Source organism: Phycodurus eques, chromosome 16 (genome assembly GCF_024500275.1).
Source record: "Phycodurus eques isolate BA_2022a chromosome 16, UOR_Pequ_1.1, whole genome shotgun sequence".
Lineage (NCBI taxonomy): Eukaryota > Metazoa > Chordata > Actinopteri > Syngnathiformes > Syngnathidae > Phycodurus > Phycodurus eques.
The window spans coordinates 10,131,755-10,147,935 of NC_084540.1; the positions used below are offsets into that span (position 1 = coordinate 10,131,755).

General features: G+C 43.1%; 1 protein-coding gene across 1 annotated transcript in view; it reads right to left on the reverse strand.

The window, feature by feature from the left end:
* The window catches only part of grin2ba (glutamate receptor, ionotropic, N-methyl D-aspartate 2B, genome duplicate a), a 139,744-nt gene that overhangs the window by 19,839 nt on the left and 103,724 nt on the right, over positions 1 to 16,181 (reverse strand). The window contains exons 6-8 of the mRNA XM_061700278.1: positions 9,949 to 10,063; positions 6,429 to 6,637; positions 6,019 to 6,190 (exon numbers count right to left, since the gene is read on the reverse strand). Of these exons, the coding sequence (XP_061556262.1) occupies positions 6,019 to 6,190; positions 6,429 to 6,637; positions 9,949 to 10,063 (496 nt within the window). The remainder of the gene's footprint in view (positions 1 to 6,018; positions 6,191 to 6,428; positions 6,638 to 9,948; positions 10,064 to 16,181) is intronic.

Consider the following 16,181-nt stretch of genomic DNA (forward strand, 5'->3'; position numbering starts at 1 on the left):
AGTGTTTCCCAACCTTTATTGAGTCAAAGCATACAGTATAATTTATACAAGTAAAAATCTCATGGCATACCACCAAACAAAAATGCCACAAAAGGTGGATACACAGGTTAATTATGTACTGTAACTTCTACATGGAGTGGAAGAACATATAATGGTTCTGTCTGTTACTATGCATCGCTGGCATAGGTTTATTGGAACAATTAAGTGAAATTGAAACACCTGATGAACTCTCATGACACACTAATTTGCCATGGCAAACTGGTTAGGAATGAATGTCATAGAACACATGAATGTCTGTTTAAATTGTGCCATGAGGAAGTGGAACGGGGTGACCACACTGTGTGTCACCTGGTTATACAGTAACTAATATAAATAAGCCTAATATTGCCACGCTTTGCTGCTCGAAAAAAAATACAATGAAGGACAATTACTGAGCTGAAGACATTTTTACTCTATTCCAGAAATTCTTCAACATGTAGCAGCCATGGATTGAATGCACCAGCTCTTGTCAGCAAAGCGCCGAATCTTGGATGCCTCTGAAAGATTACGCTGAGCAATTATACTGTGGCATGGTGTGCGTAATTCACGACACTCCCTCCCCAATCTGGTCAGAAAAAGGTCGGGGCCGACAGTTGTAAATGTTAAACCTGTTCAATATTTATTGATCACAAATCCTTGTGTTGTACCCTGTGACTGACTGGCGACCAGTTCAGGGTGTAGTCCGCCTTTCGCCCGAAGTCAGCTGGGATAGGCTCCAGCGTCCCGCGACCCTAACCAGGATAAGCGGTGTTGAAAATGGATGGATGGAATCCTTGTGTGTGTGGTCAACACAGAGGATGGCCATTGGACACACAATGTGTTTCGGACATGAAACGGAATTATAGCCAATTAGGAAGCGACCTGAAGCTCACGCTGCTTCCAGACACAAATAGAAGAGCAACTGGTTGTGGTGGGTGGGTGTAAAACCCCACCAAGTCATTCACCACATAAAAATGACAAGGAGAAAAGTTTGAAACAGTAAGCCTAGCTTATTTTACTTCTTCTTCAACTACTTCTACGCTTTCTCCTTCTTCATCTGGATGCCCTGTGGCACCTTGCTGTCTTTTATAGGACAGTCTTGCTACTACGACAAACATCTGGTTTGGGGAGGAGGTCATCTGGCTTACACCAAACACTATAACACAGGTAAACACACATTTGCTTAATTCTTTTCTCATCATGTGGGGTCTCTCACATTTTAGAAATCAGTATCCGTGTTCCCTGCTAGTTAAGACAAAATAAATGAAGGAAAAAGAACAACATAATTGAAAACTATCAAACAACAATTGTCACTTCTACTAAAAAAAATATTGTAATACTCTTAACAAGGAGACTACTTGTTTTGAAGTTAGCTATCTGTGGTGTATTTGTTTTAAATAGAAACATGGCTGTTTCCATCCTGCTTCGCTGCCTCAATAATGTTGATGCTTCTGTTATTACCGCTGGAGATGAAAGAATAGATGCACTGCAACATGTTCAGTGAGGTACTATATCAGGAGTAAATATTAGGTTCTAGAGTCAGACCTTGCAATCAGAGTGTAATAACAGCTGTTTAGAGTCTAGCCACTGATCAAGTTGCACTGATATCCAGAGACCACACGGAGAGTCTATTGTTGAGGTCACTTTCTTTTGCAACCAATAAAAAGGTTGGTTGGATATAAAATGAAACTCTCAAAAGCAGACTGGCACCTGCCTTCCCTGCGAAAAGCAAATCAGAAGCATGTGCCCTGACAACATTACGTAGTCATTCAAATTAAGTCTAAGTGCCAGAGGACTCTGCATCTTTTTGCACAATTGTCCCAATATGTTTTTTAACAATTGTACCGGCATTGCCAGATAACTAGCAACCCTTTATTGCTCAGTGACTTTATGTCTTAAAAGTGAAAAGTGTTCCCTGTCAATTGACTGTCTGTTGTCATACTAGAGCGACTCCAACTACCGCAGACAAATTCCTTGGGTGTTTTTTTAACATACTTGGCAAATAAAGAGCAGATAATAATGCTCAATTTTGATTGCCACTATCACAGAGGTATTAATTATATTTGATTTTAAAAACACATTTACATCTAATTGTGGTGAAGGGGTTTATGAGTCCCAATGATACTAGTAGCTAAGCTGCAGGGGGCTTTATGCCCCTGGATGGGGCACACAGGGCAAACAGCTCCTACGTAAGTGAGGGACCAGACAAAGCACACCTCAGAACTCTCTATGACAAAGAAAAATATAGGACCATGTTTTCTCTCCCTCAGATGAAGGTCACCGCAGACCACCTCTGGAGCAAGGGCTGGAGTTCGGTATTGATGATGAGAACCCGGTGGCCGGTTCTGCACCCATGGGGAAATTGGGGCACATGCCGAAGGAGCAACATGGGCTCTTGCCATGGGCTCACTGTGGTAGGGCTGGTTGGTGGCCGAAGGCAGGGACTTTGTCCAACAGAAGCTGGCTACAGGGATGTGGTAATGTCACCTCTCTGGCAAGGAAGCAGCCTGAGCTATTATGCTAGGTCGAGAGTTGCTAACTAGTTGGACTCGATTCGACCCATAGCTTGGGTTCCAGAATTTACTGTATGCCGCCTTTCCTTTACAACTTCCAGAACAGCCTGGGCCCGCTCTCCCCCGGCCTCGCTTGGCCTGGCATGGCATGGCCTCCATTGCTTTTCCCTTACAACAGCCACCAATCAAAAGTGGGAGGGATTGGGGCGGGATCAAGATGACGGTGAAGCGCTCATTTCTTGCAGCACCTTCAATCTCGCTGTATTTCATCTTCTGCCAATATGGACAAAAATGGCCGCACCTGCTCAGTCGACCACAGAACAAAAGCTGCTTTAAGCCTGCCTGGTCGCCTGGTCTCGAACCAGATGTAGTCGACCGCACCATGATGTAGCGTTGCCGATGCACCCCCGCACATGAGCAATTCACAAGTGGATGCCAAGCAAGCCTGTATAGGTCTTTGATGCAGTGTATTCAGTATCTTGTATCTTGTGCAGTATCACATTCCTTAAACCATAAAAAGATAGATTAATAGTTAAGGGAGAAGCAGGTTGCAAAAGAGAGGTTGTTGGTGAGAACATAAGAGAGTGTGTGGATATTTGAAAGGCTCCCTTGCTCCATTAATTTTGAATGTACCCAGCGTGTATGTACGTTCGCGTACATTCTGGTCACAAGCTTTGCTTTTTCATCCACAGGTACATTATACATTATGAATATAGTTAAGTATTGACGTAAAACACAATATCTGATTATTTTGGATCTCATTAGATTGTATGTACGGTATGTGGTATGTTTGTCATGAAATATCCAAAGTGTGTAAGTAATTAACAAAAGTAGTGGGGGAAGGTGGACACTCGTACTGCCCACCAGAGGAGAAGAGATGGAAGAAAGTGGGTTATCGCAGTAGGTCATGGCTGCTCAAAATAGGCATCCTAATACCTCTCCTACTTCTACCAACCAACCCCCCCCAAACCCCTGCACAGGTAGTACATTTAGCCCCCAATTTGTGCTAAAGTGGGCCGACACTGTTGAGTTAATAAAGTGTGCATGAGTCAAAGCTCTCGCGTTTGAGAGAGATTTTGTGTGTGTGTGCATGAGTGAGTCATAAAGAGATGGTGGTGAACCTTTGTTCCCCACCTGTGAAGTGGACGTTTACAGGCAGGGAGACAATCGCTCATCTATTCTGCAAGTTGTCCGCAGCCGTCCTTATTGTCAGTGTCTGTGTGTGTCTATGTGAAATAGCATTCTTATTTGTGAGGATGGAAGCGTCAACGTGTAGGTCCACCTGTGTACGCACGTTTGTGCCTAAATGTGTGAACGTCGCCCCGGGGAGAGAAGAAAGCCGTGCAGCAGTGTACTCACTTCCTCCCTCTTTCGCCATTTGCTCTCTCCATCTCCCTCCTACGACATGTTATCTCCGTGTTATGAAAGTGACCCATGTGGGTGTTATTGCGAATGAGTGAGCAAGGATCTGAGTTTGTGTGAGTGTGTGCAAACATCTCAGCTGGTGTGTATGTATTTTTATGGGAGGCCTAACTCATTATATTATTGCCAGTAAGAGTTTACATGAAGAGTTTGAAGGGCAGTGTAATCTCTGACTTGCTGCAGTGAAATAAAAACTTAACAAAATGTAGAAACAATTATTGATTCTCCCCACTACCACCCTATTTTGATTCATTGCCTTTTGAAGCTGTGGCAAATTGTGTAAATGGGCTTATTTGATCTCGGAAAGAGTTCAAGAGTGTGCTGAGGCACGCCCCCCAGTCTGTGCATGTGTGTGTGTGTGTGTGTGTGTGTGAGTGAGTGTATATGTCTTAGCAAAAGTCCAGATCTCAGTCCATTAAGAGTTTGAGATCTACTGTCATTTTGGCTGTTTTCCAACTGGAGAAGGACACAGCTAGTCTCTATCAAAAGGGAAGAATACAGCCGAACCATGGTGTGTGTGTGTGTGTGTGTGTGTGTGTGTGAGTGTCTGTTTGTGTGTGTGTGTGCGTGTGAGGTGGGGGTTTGGAGGTGGGTTTTGTGGAAGTGGGGGGCATCATGTGAGATGAAGTCAGAAAAAGAGAGCAAGAGACATGAGACTGACATTTGTGGAATAATCAGTCGGTGCCCATGTGTTGTTGGCACGTTTGCCTTTACTCACTCTTCCCTGTGTTCATTGCTTATATACTTGTGTGTGTGTGTGTGTGTGTGTGAGAGAGAGAGAGAGAGAGAGAGAGAGATACAAAGAGAGAGAGGGAGGGACAGAGAGAGAGAGTTTGACAAATGCCAGCCCCGCCCCCTTCCTAATGACCATTCATCTGTGAGGGCGAGGAGGAGACAGCACATTATGACGCTTTTAGCAAGGGTGATGGAGTTTATTACAGGTGAGCACACTTATAGCTCAGTGCACACTAAAGACACTAGCTGGCCCAGCAGGGTAACTTGAATGGCTTCATATAATAGATTAAACGAGTCAGTTTAATATAAATTGAATAGCGAGTGGCGAAAAAATGGTCATGTCGTCATGGTGCCTGTGACTTGTGAAGGTTATGCAGACTTCACTGTTCTCAGAGATATGGACACAGCTGTGTTTTCAACCCGTGACCTTTGAGCTGCTATTGATCTGCTTACCTTTTCCTTCATTACCAAACGACTAGCCAGACAGCAGAAGCGCTGCTTGCTGTAACGGGTTGATTCACGAGAACTGACAAGAAGCTTTGCTCAGGACCGGGGTCTATTATAGAACGTTAAGAGGCCCCTGACCTAACAGTTTGGGCTGCTCAAATGTGAAGGTATGAAAACAAATTTCCATGAGAAAATTCACCCTTCAGACTGCGAAACTAAATATAGCAGAGTTCAGACATTTCTTCACCTTCACCCACACTTAATTGCAACCCAAAACAACAGTGTCGGTATGGGTATGGCAACTTCCCACACTGCTGTCTGTAAGCATGTAGGGCATTTTGGCATCCCCTTTCCCATAATATAAAATAGTACGCGAAATATGACAATACATGAACACCGTTTAAAAAAAGCAGTACTGTATATGACATGGACAAAAAGTATATGCCCACTTGACCTGCAGAACTTCATGTGTGAATACTTTCTACAAGACATCGGCCGGGTCACTGATGGTAGCCCCAAGAGAGGGCCTGGCTAACAAACTGTTTTAGGTCATCCTAAAGGTGTTTGGGATGAACTAGGGGTTGAGGTCAGCGCTCTCAAGATGCAACAGAGAAGAGCTTTCCCCAAACTCTTCTCACAAACCTGGAATCAAGAAATGTTTTTGCTCAGAAGAAGAATTCAAATTCAGGGGTCTAATTCATACCCTTGAAATAGCCCTTAGTAATGACAAGACCTTTGTTCATACTGTCCATGTTGTGCATGGATTTTGTTCAATAATTGAGCTCCAGTTGTCATGAGTGAACTTTACACTTGTGAAATCTTGCACCTGTTTACTGACTGAAATATTCACAGAGGAAGAAGGAACATGGAAAAACCACTGTACCTCTCCCACCATGCCGTTCCAAGTTCCATTGATCTTCTTGCCATGTTTGCCATTAGTAACGAGGTACAAATCATATGTGAACTTGACTGACTTGGCGATCTTCTTTAGGATGTCAATGCAGAAGCCCTTGCAGCAACGTTTGATGTAGATCCCTGACTCCTTCGTCTGATTCCTGAATATGTCAATGAATTTAGAACACACAATTAGTTCTTATCAGTAATGAAAAACACATGCCCTCAGGCGAATTGTCTAAACTAAAAGGTGCAAAGTGAAGCGTATTTAACCTAAAGCAACTGCAATTTTAAATCAAGGGTGAAAGCATTTTGTAAGGTACATGTACCCAAATAAACTGGTGAATATGTAACATACGCTGTTAAAATTCAGGCAATTACTGCAGCATTGAGTCTCACAATGTTTTGATCTGTTTGCGGCAGGGCACGGTGTTCCTCATGCAAGTCCCACTAAGCGGGTCCACGTCTTCCACGATGACGAAAGGAGCCTCCTCCAGTGTCACAATGGACAGGTGGTCGTCCTCCCTGGCTGCAACCCCACCATAGAGTTCATAGCGAGGCCACACGTGGTACTTCATGGAGAGGGAACCATTCTCCCATTTGCCCACCTACAGATAAATATGACGGAAGATGGGTTTAAAACTACAGCTAAAGATCAATGCCAGAAGAGTAAGTTTGAAATTTGTCTGCTTGTTTGACCACATTACTAGGATTGAGGGCTTATTTTAGACAGACTAAGTGTAAGAGCTACTATTTCACTTTTGATAAAAAATAAAAAAATTGTACCGGCATTACAAGATAACTAGCAACCCTTTATTGCTCAGTGACTGTTTTTGTCAATGTCTTTATGTCTCAAAAGTGTTCTCTGTCAATTGACTGTCTGTTGTCATACTAGAGCGACTCCAACTACCGGAGACAAATTCCTTGTGTGTTTTTTTGGACATACTTGGCAAATAAAGATGATTCTGATAACAATTGTGCCTTGGTGGATGGAGGGCTGTACTCCACCGAGTGGCATTCTACTTAAATATGGTCATAACAGCATTGCTAAAACAACACATATCTGATGGTGCCATAGGACTTTTGCACAGTACAGTACTGTACATAATTTTTTTTTGCTTTCTCATCCAATTGTATTAAGTTGTTGTTTTTGAACCCCCTCCTTTCTGACATCCAACAACAACAAAAACAGTAAGAGAGGAGAAAGAGAACTGGGGCCTTGAGCTGAGAATGAGAGGTTAAACTGAAGGACAACACTGAAATAGAGAAACGATCCGGAGTAAAGAGACTGTGAACGGATTAAATGAGAAAGAAGAGTGAGGAGGCGCAGATAGATATCAATTCTGTTGTGAGAAGCAGCAAGAGACGAGACGGAAGATGGATGGAGCGAACGAGTCACATGACCAGATGGTGATGGAGCTCATTCAGATGCAAAATGGGGCCTTCTCTGTGGAGGAGGGTCCAGCTGTACGCCTGGAGGACTGGCCAAGCCCTCGTGGCTCTCCTCCAACCAAGAGTCATCAATTAGTCCATTTCCCCAGTTGCCGGTCACATGACGCCACTCTTGGAGACTCTGCTGATGCCCTTTCCTTCAAGTGGCCGCTACACTCAGTCCTCTTATGGAGGGGGAAATGGCTTGGATCCACCAATGAGAGGCCACACTCAATGGTATTCAGACCCGTAACAGGAGCTATGGTAAGAGTTTGTAAAGTCGTAACACTTGTTCAAATATGTACATGTTGTACACGAGCGGCACGGTGGACGACTGGTTAGCACATCTGCCTCACAATTCTGAGGACCGGGGTTCAAATCCCGAACCCGCCTGTGTGGAGTTTGCATGTTCTCCCCGTGCCTGCATGGGTTTTCTCCGGGCACTCCGGTTTCCTCCCACATCCCAAAAACATGCATGGTAGGTTGATTGAAAACTCTAAATTGTTCATAGGTGTGAATCTGAGTCCAAATGGTTGTTTGTTGATATGTGCCCTGTGATTGGCTGGCAACCGGTTCAGGGTGTACCCTGCCTCTCGCCCAAAGACAGCTGGGATAGGCTCCAGCACGCCCGCGACCCTAGTGAGGATAAGCGGAACGTAAGATGAATGAATGAATGAATGTTGTACACGTACATGTACACACACATATTGCAGTGCAGGGAACTTAGCAGCGCTGACTGCAGTAGACCGGTTTAGGCTTTGAATCCCATGGGCACAGTGCAGCCCTCTTCCATGAGCATGCATGAATCTGTGTAATACAGTGGACCCCACTATTCGCAGGGGATAGGGAATGGGCTGGATCAGAAATTGCGAAAATCCGGGGATAAGTGAAGTTTATTATAATTACTCTAGGGGGAAAAAATAGACCCCAAAATTCTTGAATAAGTGGGGATAAAACCCCAATAAATGTTTTGGGGGATGTTTCCCATCCCCCCAAAAAAAGAAAAAAGAAAAATGGAAATAAAAGGGGGGAAAAAATAGAAATGTTTTTTTAAGTAATTTATATGAACACTGGGGTCCACTGTATAGACAAAGATGGAGAGAAAGGGGGATCGTAGGCAAAGAAAAAGAGGGAGTGAACCCGACTGGTCACTCCAGAGTCGTCACACTCCGTCAAAAGGTGACAGGAAGGATGCTTATAAGAGCCGGAACTCATTAGGATCCACAAAAGCAGTTCAGCTGGAAGTGAAGCTGAGAATTAAACATGAGTGAGAACGTTGGCTCAAGAGGGGGTGCGAAGAAGGGGGGAGACAGGGGAGACAGGGGAGACAGAAGGGGAGACGCTCACCTTGTTCTCTGATCAGAGGACAGAATATAGATTGGAGAGGTAGAAGACAGAGAAATACAAAGAATAGAGAAGAGGAAGAGTCACGGAAGTCAGCTCCAAGGGCAGGGGAGGAGGTGGGTGCATGCAGTGACTTTACAGGTGGCGGTGTGTTTCGGGTTCATTTTCGGATGTGACAGTGCGTCTCAGGATTATTAACCTATGACCTGCCACATCTGGACTTTCTCCATCTGCTCAAGACATTTTAATCCATTTAAAATTAAAAAGAAAAAAACACCGTCATTACACTACTTGCCCAGCTCCAGGATTTTGTTTTTTTAAAAGGAAAAAAAACAAGTGTGTTTCCAAATGGCAGTTTTTTTTTTTTGTTTTTTTTTAATAACATAGCTTCTCCCAAAGAAGAAAAGTGAGACTGGTCTGGGGTGCTGCCAGGGTTTTGGGGGGCCAAATTAATTTTTTTCATTGGGCCCCCAGCAATATTTCAATAGTGCAAACTGAAAATATTATTTGCTCGGTGTAGGGACAGTGTTTATCGGTGTTTATCCTAACCGTATCATCAATTGTGTTTTTCACAATCTTTTGATTAAAGCATTTTCAAAACTCTAATAATGGCTAAAAGTTGTTTAAAATCAAGCAATAGAGTTTGATAGGAAATAATGAGAAACGTGGGTTTTAGATGGTAGCGCAACCAAAGGGAGGGTAAATGTTGTAAGACTACATGATAGTGGGTTTGTGATAATTAGCAGCTTTGTCAAAATACTCATTCAAAAGCACCACTCAGGAGCCTGTGCTGCAGCATGCTGCTCAAAGGCACCTTCACCAATCTGATAATATCTAATCAGTGTGGCGCCTATAAAGCTTTGGGCTTAAAATGCTTCAAAACTGAAAATGTGATGATGAGGGAATCAGATATTTGTGTCCCCATCAGGCACTCCAATCACTAAACTAACTTGCTGCCATTGCTAACACTTTTACATTATTCAACTGCGGTCATATGTAGTTATTGCATGTGAAAAAAACCAAAATTAGGGAACAAAAGGGCTTTGGTCGGTCAGACAGAATTGCATTCAAAAAGGTACCATTTGTTTGTCTTGGCAACTTGTACAATGACCCAAAACCAAGACAACTACACGCACAAACTCACCCTGTCCCACTGTCTGTCCTTGTTGAGCAGAATGATGACCAGCTTGGGGTGCATCTGGTAGCCGTCCTCACTGAACGACAGATTACGGCCCTCAAACGTCACATTCATTAGGTACCTGAGTCGAGAAAAACAAATAACATTTATTTGATTTGAGTATTGTGTATTTCACATACTGACGATATACCGTATTGTACAGTATCGTTTTGACAAAAAGAGCGTCATCCTCCCCAAAAATGCTTTTACAAAGATATTTTTAACATGAATGCATAGTGTTTAACATCGTGGTTGTAGTTTGCAGTGGTGTAGAACATCTTTTTAAAAAGTACACAAAATATTATTTTGTGTACTCATTGTGTGCCTCATTTTTGTGTTGAATCTTATGCCATTGTGCACATCTATTGTGTCAATGGCATTTCAAATTGTTAGTTTTACCAAATAACTGATATGCAGCTATGCTGTCGCCCTCAAAAGTACTTAAAAGAGCCCAGTGTGAGAGAGATAGTGATCAAGTCCATGCCACAAGGGTAAATGAAGGCGAAAAACACAAAATATGACTTTTCTCAGACAAGTCTTCCAGTGACAAAAGAGCTATAAGTCAAATAAAATGGACCACAAAATAATGTCTGTTTTTTCCCTTTATTTATTGGTCATGTTGTTCTCTTTTATTGAATTTATTGGCAGGTTACATTGTCACACAACTAGGATGTCACACTATTTATGCAATTAAAAAAGCTGCCGCCCTTCTGCTTTCACACGCCGCTGTAGATGCACGAGCCAGACGAGGATTTACTGTTTCACGCTGTACTGCGACAAGCTGAATTGAATTTGAGCTTGGTGGAGTTGTGGTTTGAGATTATGTGTGCTCAGTGACTGAATGTCTAATATTCTCACCCATGGGGGTTTACACCAACATCTGAATGGCTTAAATACACACAAAAAAGACTGTGTACAGCCCGAAAAGTATAATAATAAAAATAATAATAATATACGCAACCTTTCTCAATTGCAGATGCACTTTTATACTTTCTACCAGTTTCTACTAACAGATCATCAAAGGAACAACCAAAGAAATACCTCTACTGTGCTGTAATTTTAGCACTCCGCATAAAATCCCCGGTATGAAGAATTTATTGAAACTATTCCCTAGTGGCATGCGCGAATCTTTGTGTTACTTAGCATGTCTGCTTCTGTCAGTGTGTTTGTGTGGTGGAGGAGCAGAAAACGAGAAATAGCAGCATTGTTCCTGTCAAGTGAAATAATTTCACCTTGTTTCAGCTACACAACACACGCACGCACACATTTCAAACACTCTCATGCAGCGATTATAGTGAATGAGCGTGGGAGTGTGTAAGAGTGTGTACATGGGAATATTTATGTCAGGTGAACTCAAATCACTTCACACACCCCCTCTCGCGCACACACACACACCTACACTTACACCCTTCTCCCCTATGCTTAACATAACGCATAGCCCCTGACCTAAACCAATAAAAAAAGTCCAACCTCAATCTTCCCCCCGCCCCTTTTTTGTTAATGCAAAGGCTCTCCTCCGCTTTGAATTCAAACCTTTTGACGACGTGTCCTTTTCTTGACAAAGAACCGGGATATCCTCAACCATGGAGTCAAAAACTCCGACTGCTCCCCGAAGAGATGTAAACATGAGACACGTACACACAAACACAATCTCTTTCCTGATTATTTCACTCCTCACCTTTTACTCTTGGTCTCTCACCCACCCACCCCCTCCTTTCGGTGACAGTTTCCATGGAAACATTCTACCTCATAACCACGGCTACCATATATATGTAGATGAAATCTGTACAAGGAGAAAATCTATCTATCCATCTGTCCGTCTACCAAATGGCTACCTACATACCTTCATACCTATCGAGACCGGTTTTACAAAATGTAATGTCTTGCGTAATAATCTAGGAATTACGCTAATGCCGGTATATTTATTCGATTTCCTGTATTAAATATTGACCTTTTCAATGAACGTTGATGGGCGGCTACATCCAAGATAACGCCGTCTCATGCGGCCCGATGTGTCCCGTGCACGGCCCCATCCCATGTAGATTTGGCACCGATACAAAGTGCACAGAATGTGCTGTACAAATCATCATAAATCAACCATTTGCAAAATGACTTGACGCTGTGGCCCCTTTAATCTTGACTGAGCGAGCTATTGGTACACGGCGCGATGCGGCACCATTGTTTGCACTTGCACGTTTGTGAGTGCGTTTGTGTGTGCGTCCCACATCTCCCTGACAGCGGCAACAGAGTGAAACACAAGCATATGTGTGTTGCCATGGCACCCACAACCGCTGTGACTTCCGAGCCAATCTGCTGTGTCACTATGGTAACGGTAATCTCTCGTAGGGTGGGCGGGAACGAGGCAGAAAGGGTGTGATGGGATTCAAAGCAAAAAAGGGGAAGAGGACAGGTTGTTACGATTCAAATATCTTCTTGCTCACATTGGCTCGCTCCTGTTTTCTCTCGTTCTCGTTGGTCTTTGCTGTTTTATGCCTTTTACTAAGACCGACACTCCCTGACACCAATAAAGTATTAGATTAACTATGTGAACTGTATATTACTGTGGTTATAAGTGTACAACTTATTACGTACAAATTCTTAGAAATATTCCTCAGTATCACACTGTGCTTAAATTGAATCTCATTATGTGTACTCAATATTGTGGCATGTGTTTGTTTTAATCAGTACTGTTTAGTTCAGTCTTTGTTTTTCCAAGTTTCCATTTTCACATGTTGGGAAAGGTACGCAAATGATAGTTCCTCCCTTTGTACCACTTTTTGGTAGCAAACGAATCCCAGCCAGATCCCCCAGGTCCCACTGTATGTCAGCGTGCCTCGCTTAAAACTACATAACCGGTTGCTATGGTTACTCTTTCCTTGAAGTTCAGCCTCCTCCCTTTATGTTGTGGCGCCATGTGACGTGAAATTGTAATAACTTACTGTATATTGAATTAGGCACCCCCTAACGGCCTTGATTTGATGTCTTGTTGACACTATCAATTCAAATGAAAATAACTGTCTTGCAGAGCTGGTAATAAAATAAATAGAACAGCAGTAGCTCTCTCCACCTGTCAAACTAAAATACGTGAAGGTATTCAGAGAAAAATTAATCCAGTCACACTCCTTCCCTCATAAATGGTCTTATTTCTAGTTACATACTGTATGAGAAGAAAATGTAAATAACACACAGACACGCAAACAGCCACTCACTACAGCATACTAAATTCATGGGTTGACACAGATACGCTTTAGCGTATGTTCTCATGTGAATAATAGAGGAGGAGTGTGAAATATTGATAAGCCAGTTTTAATAAATTAACCCCAGAATAAATTTGTCATGAATTTCGCTCCTCAGCAATTACTGATTCGGAATGTACTTATTATATTTGCACAGAGGAACCTATACGGAAAATGCCCCATTTGTCACTGTGTGGTCATGGGTACAAAAAATACACACTGTTACATCCTGTATCTTTGCTGCCGGCACACTGAGGGTAGGCAGTCTGAATGTGAGGAAGGTGTGAACTTTTTTCGTGAGCCTTAAGGATGGGCATATTCATTGATTAATCGATTAACCGATCATTAGATGGCGAACTAAAATTGATGGTTGATTAATGTTAGACTTGCTGCCTGAAAAGGAGTTTAGGTTCTTCAGAAAGAGACTCACCCATCCCTATGAAAATACAGGTATTTTGAAAACAACAAATCATCGTTTTCCCCAGTCAGTCAAGAAAATTCAGTCAGATGCTATTCATATGTACTGTATAAATGTATCAGACTACAGAAATTAAGAAGTAGAAGTAAACGAATTAAACAAACGGGCATAATGGGTTAAGATAAGAAACTAGAAATCTGAATAATTCCAGAAGACAAAGATAGGAGGAAAATAGGAAAATTTATTACTTTTATAATAAAAGTAGTATTACAAAAAACCAAAAAATAAAGCAGGAGCATCCTGATCGAGTTCCAGTCAAGAGCACTCAGACACACACGCGTGTGCACGGACGGACACACATGCGCGCACACACACACACACACACGCTCGTTGCGCAGCTCGGTAGGGTTATAATGCTGTTTAACAATCACGAAGTCTTTCGCAAGCACCACTGAGGAAGCAGAAGTTCAAAAGGGTCCACAGAGCTTAAAACGCACTTGACACCTTTCCAAGTTCAAGCTCATTTGGAACGTGTCCACGGCATGCGGGGTCAGCAGCCCTGCTGTCAAACTCGTGATCCTCACACCGAAGTGCATTGTTGGCTTCCATCGCTGCCTCGCTCTGTTCTTATGCTCTCCTTGCCTCGCGCTCCTCTCTTCCTCCCCTTCTTCCCTCTGCTATCTTTTCTTGTCAGGATAGCACAAGGCTGTGTACTGTGGACTTCATTTACTTACAGTCGTGACCTTCTCAGAGTGTGCTGTGTCCTTTTTTGTCGTGCCCTGGTTGCTTCATTTTGATTGCTTATGGATGCAAAAAAAATTATTAAAATGAACACTAGAGCTAAAAAAATGTCAACATGAATCTTTGACTTAGGATGAGGGACGAGGTCTAAGACTGATTCCCAGCCAGTCGCAGGGCACATACTACACTTTGTGTATATGAAACAACTAAGCAATACGTTTGGGGGGGGTGTAAGTAAAGTTTATATTTCAGCTTGTGCTACAAGCAAGTATTACTGTGATAATTTTTTAAAAAATGCGTGAAAGCTTATAACACAAGTTTATGTACAAATTTAACAAAAAAAAGTGAAAAATTTTCATTGAACATTTGTTACAGTTACCATCCATCCATCCATCCATCCATTTTCTGAGCCGCTTATCCTCTCTAGGGTCGCGGGCGTGCTGGAGCCTATCCCAGCTGTCATCGGGCAGGAGGCGGGGTACACCCTGAACTGGTTGCCAGCCAATCGCAGGGCACATACAAATAGACAACCATTCGCACGCATAGTCACACCTATGGGCAATTTAGAGTCTCCAATGAATGCAATGTTTTTGGGATGTGGGAGGAAACCGGAGTGCCCGGAGAAAACTCACGCAGGCACGGGGAGAACATGCAAACTCCACACAGGCGGGGCCGGGGATTGAACCCGGGTCCTCAGAACTGTGAGGCTGACGCTCTAACCAGACGTCCACCGTGCCGCCTGTTACAGTTACATTAACAAAAATTATTAAGTGTGATACCTAGTAACATTCAACTTTTGTTACATTTTTGTTTTAAAAAAGTGTGCCATCTTTTAATATTTTTACTTTTTCTTGTAACCTATTGATGCAGGCCATGTTTATTTTTATTGTTAGAATACAGTATGTGGTGGACCAATTAAAGAGACGCAGAGTGCCGCAAATGGCACCCGGACAAATATCTATATTCTACCCCTTATCCGAGGTCGCGTTGCGAAGGCCATACATTCCTCTGTGCACATGTAATAGGGACTGTATTATTTACTATATCATCCATCCATCCATCCATCCATCCATTTTCTAGTGCTTATCCGAGGTCGGGTCGCGGGGGCAGTAGCTAGGTCCCATGGGTGCAGGCCCGCCACCAGGCGGCTCGCCTTCGAGCCCCACCTCCAGGCCTGGCTCCAGAGGGGGGCTCTGGTGACCCGTGTCCGGGCAAGGGAAAACCGAGTCCATTATTTGTCGTCATCATAATGGGTCTTTGAGCCATGCTTTGTCTGGTCCCTCACCTAGGACCTGTTTGTCATGGGTGACCCTGCCAGGGGCATAAAGCCCCAGACAACGTAGCTCCTAGGATCATTGGGACACACAAACCCCTCCACCACGATAAGGTGACGGCTCAAGGAGGGGGACATTGGACATGATTCGGTTAAACATGCTGTTTGTTTTGTTTTTTTGTTCCTCAGTAAACGCATATAATAGACACTAAGTCAGTTTGAAAAGCCAAACGTTCGGCTGCAAATGTGAAATACGCAGTTTCAAAGTCATGCGTCACAGCTTGAAAGCAAAATTGAACAGGTTTTGTTGACCTGCAAAACTCTTCCTCATGATTGCCTGCTCTCTCTAAACCGATGTGATTTCCTTGCAATTGAGCAAAAAATATGTTCCACTAGAAACGGAGCATGGGGTTTTATCGCTCAGGAAGGTAATTTGAGATGGCGCTGCTTAGAATAAATAGAAAACAGGAAATAGACCAAGCAGTTTCTGAATCGTGCTCATTCCATTTCTACAGATTAATAACTACTCCTA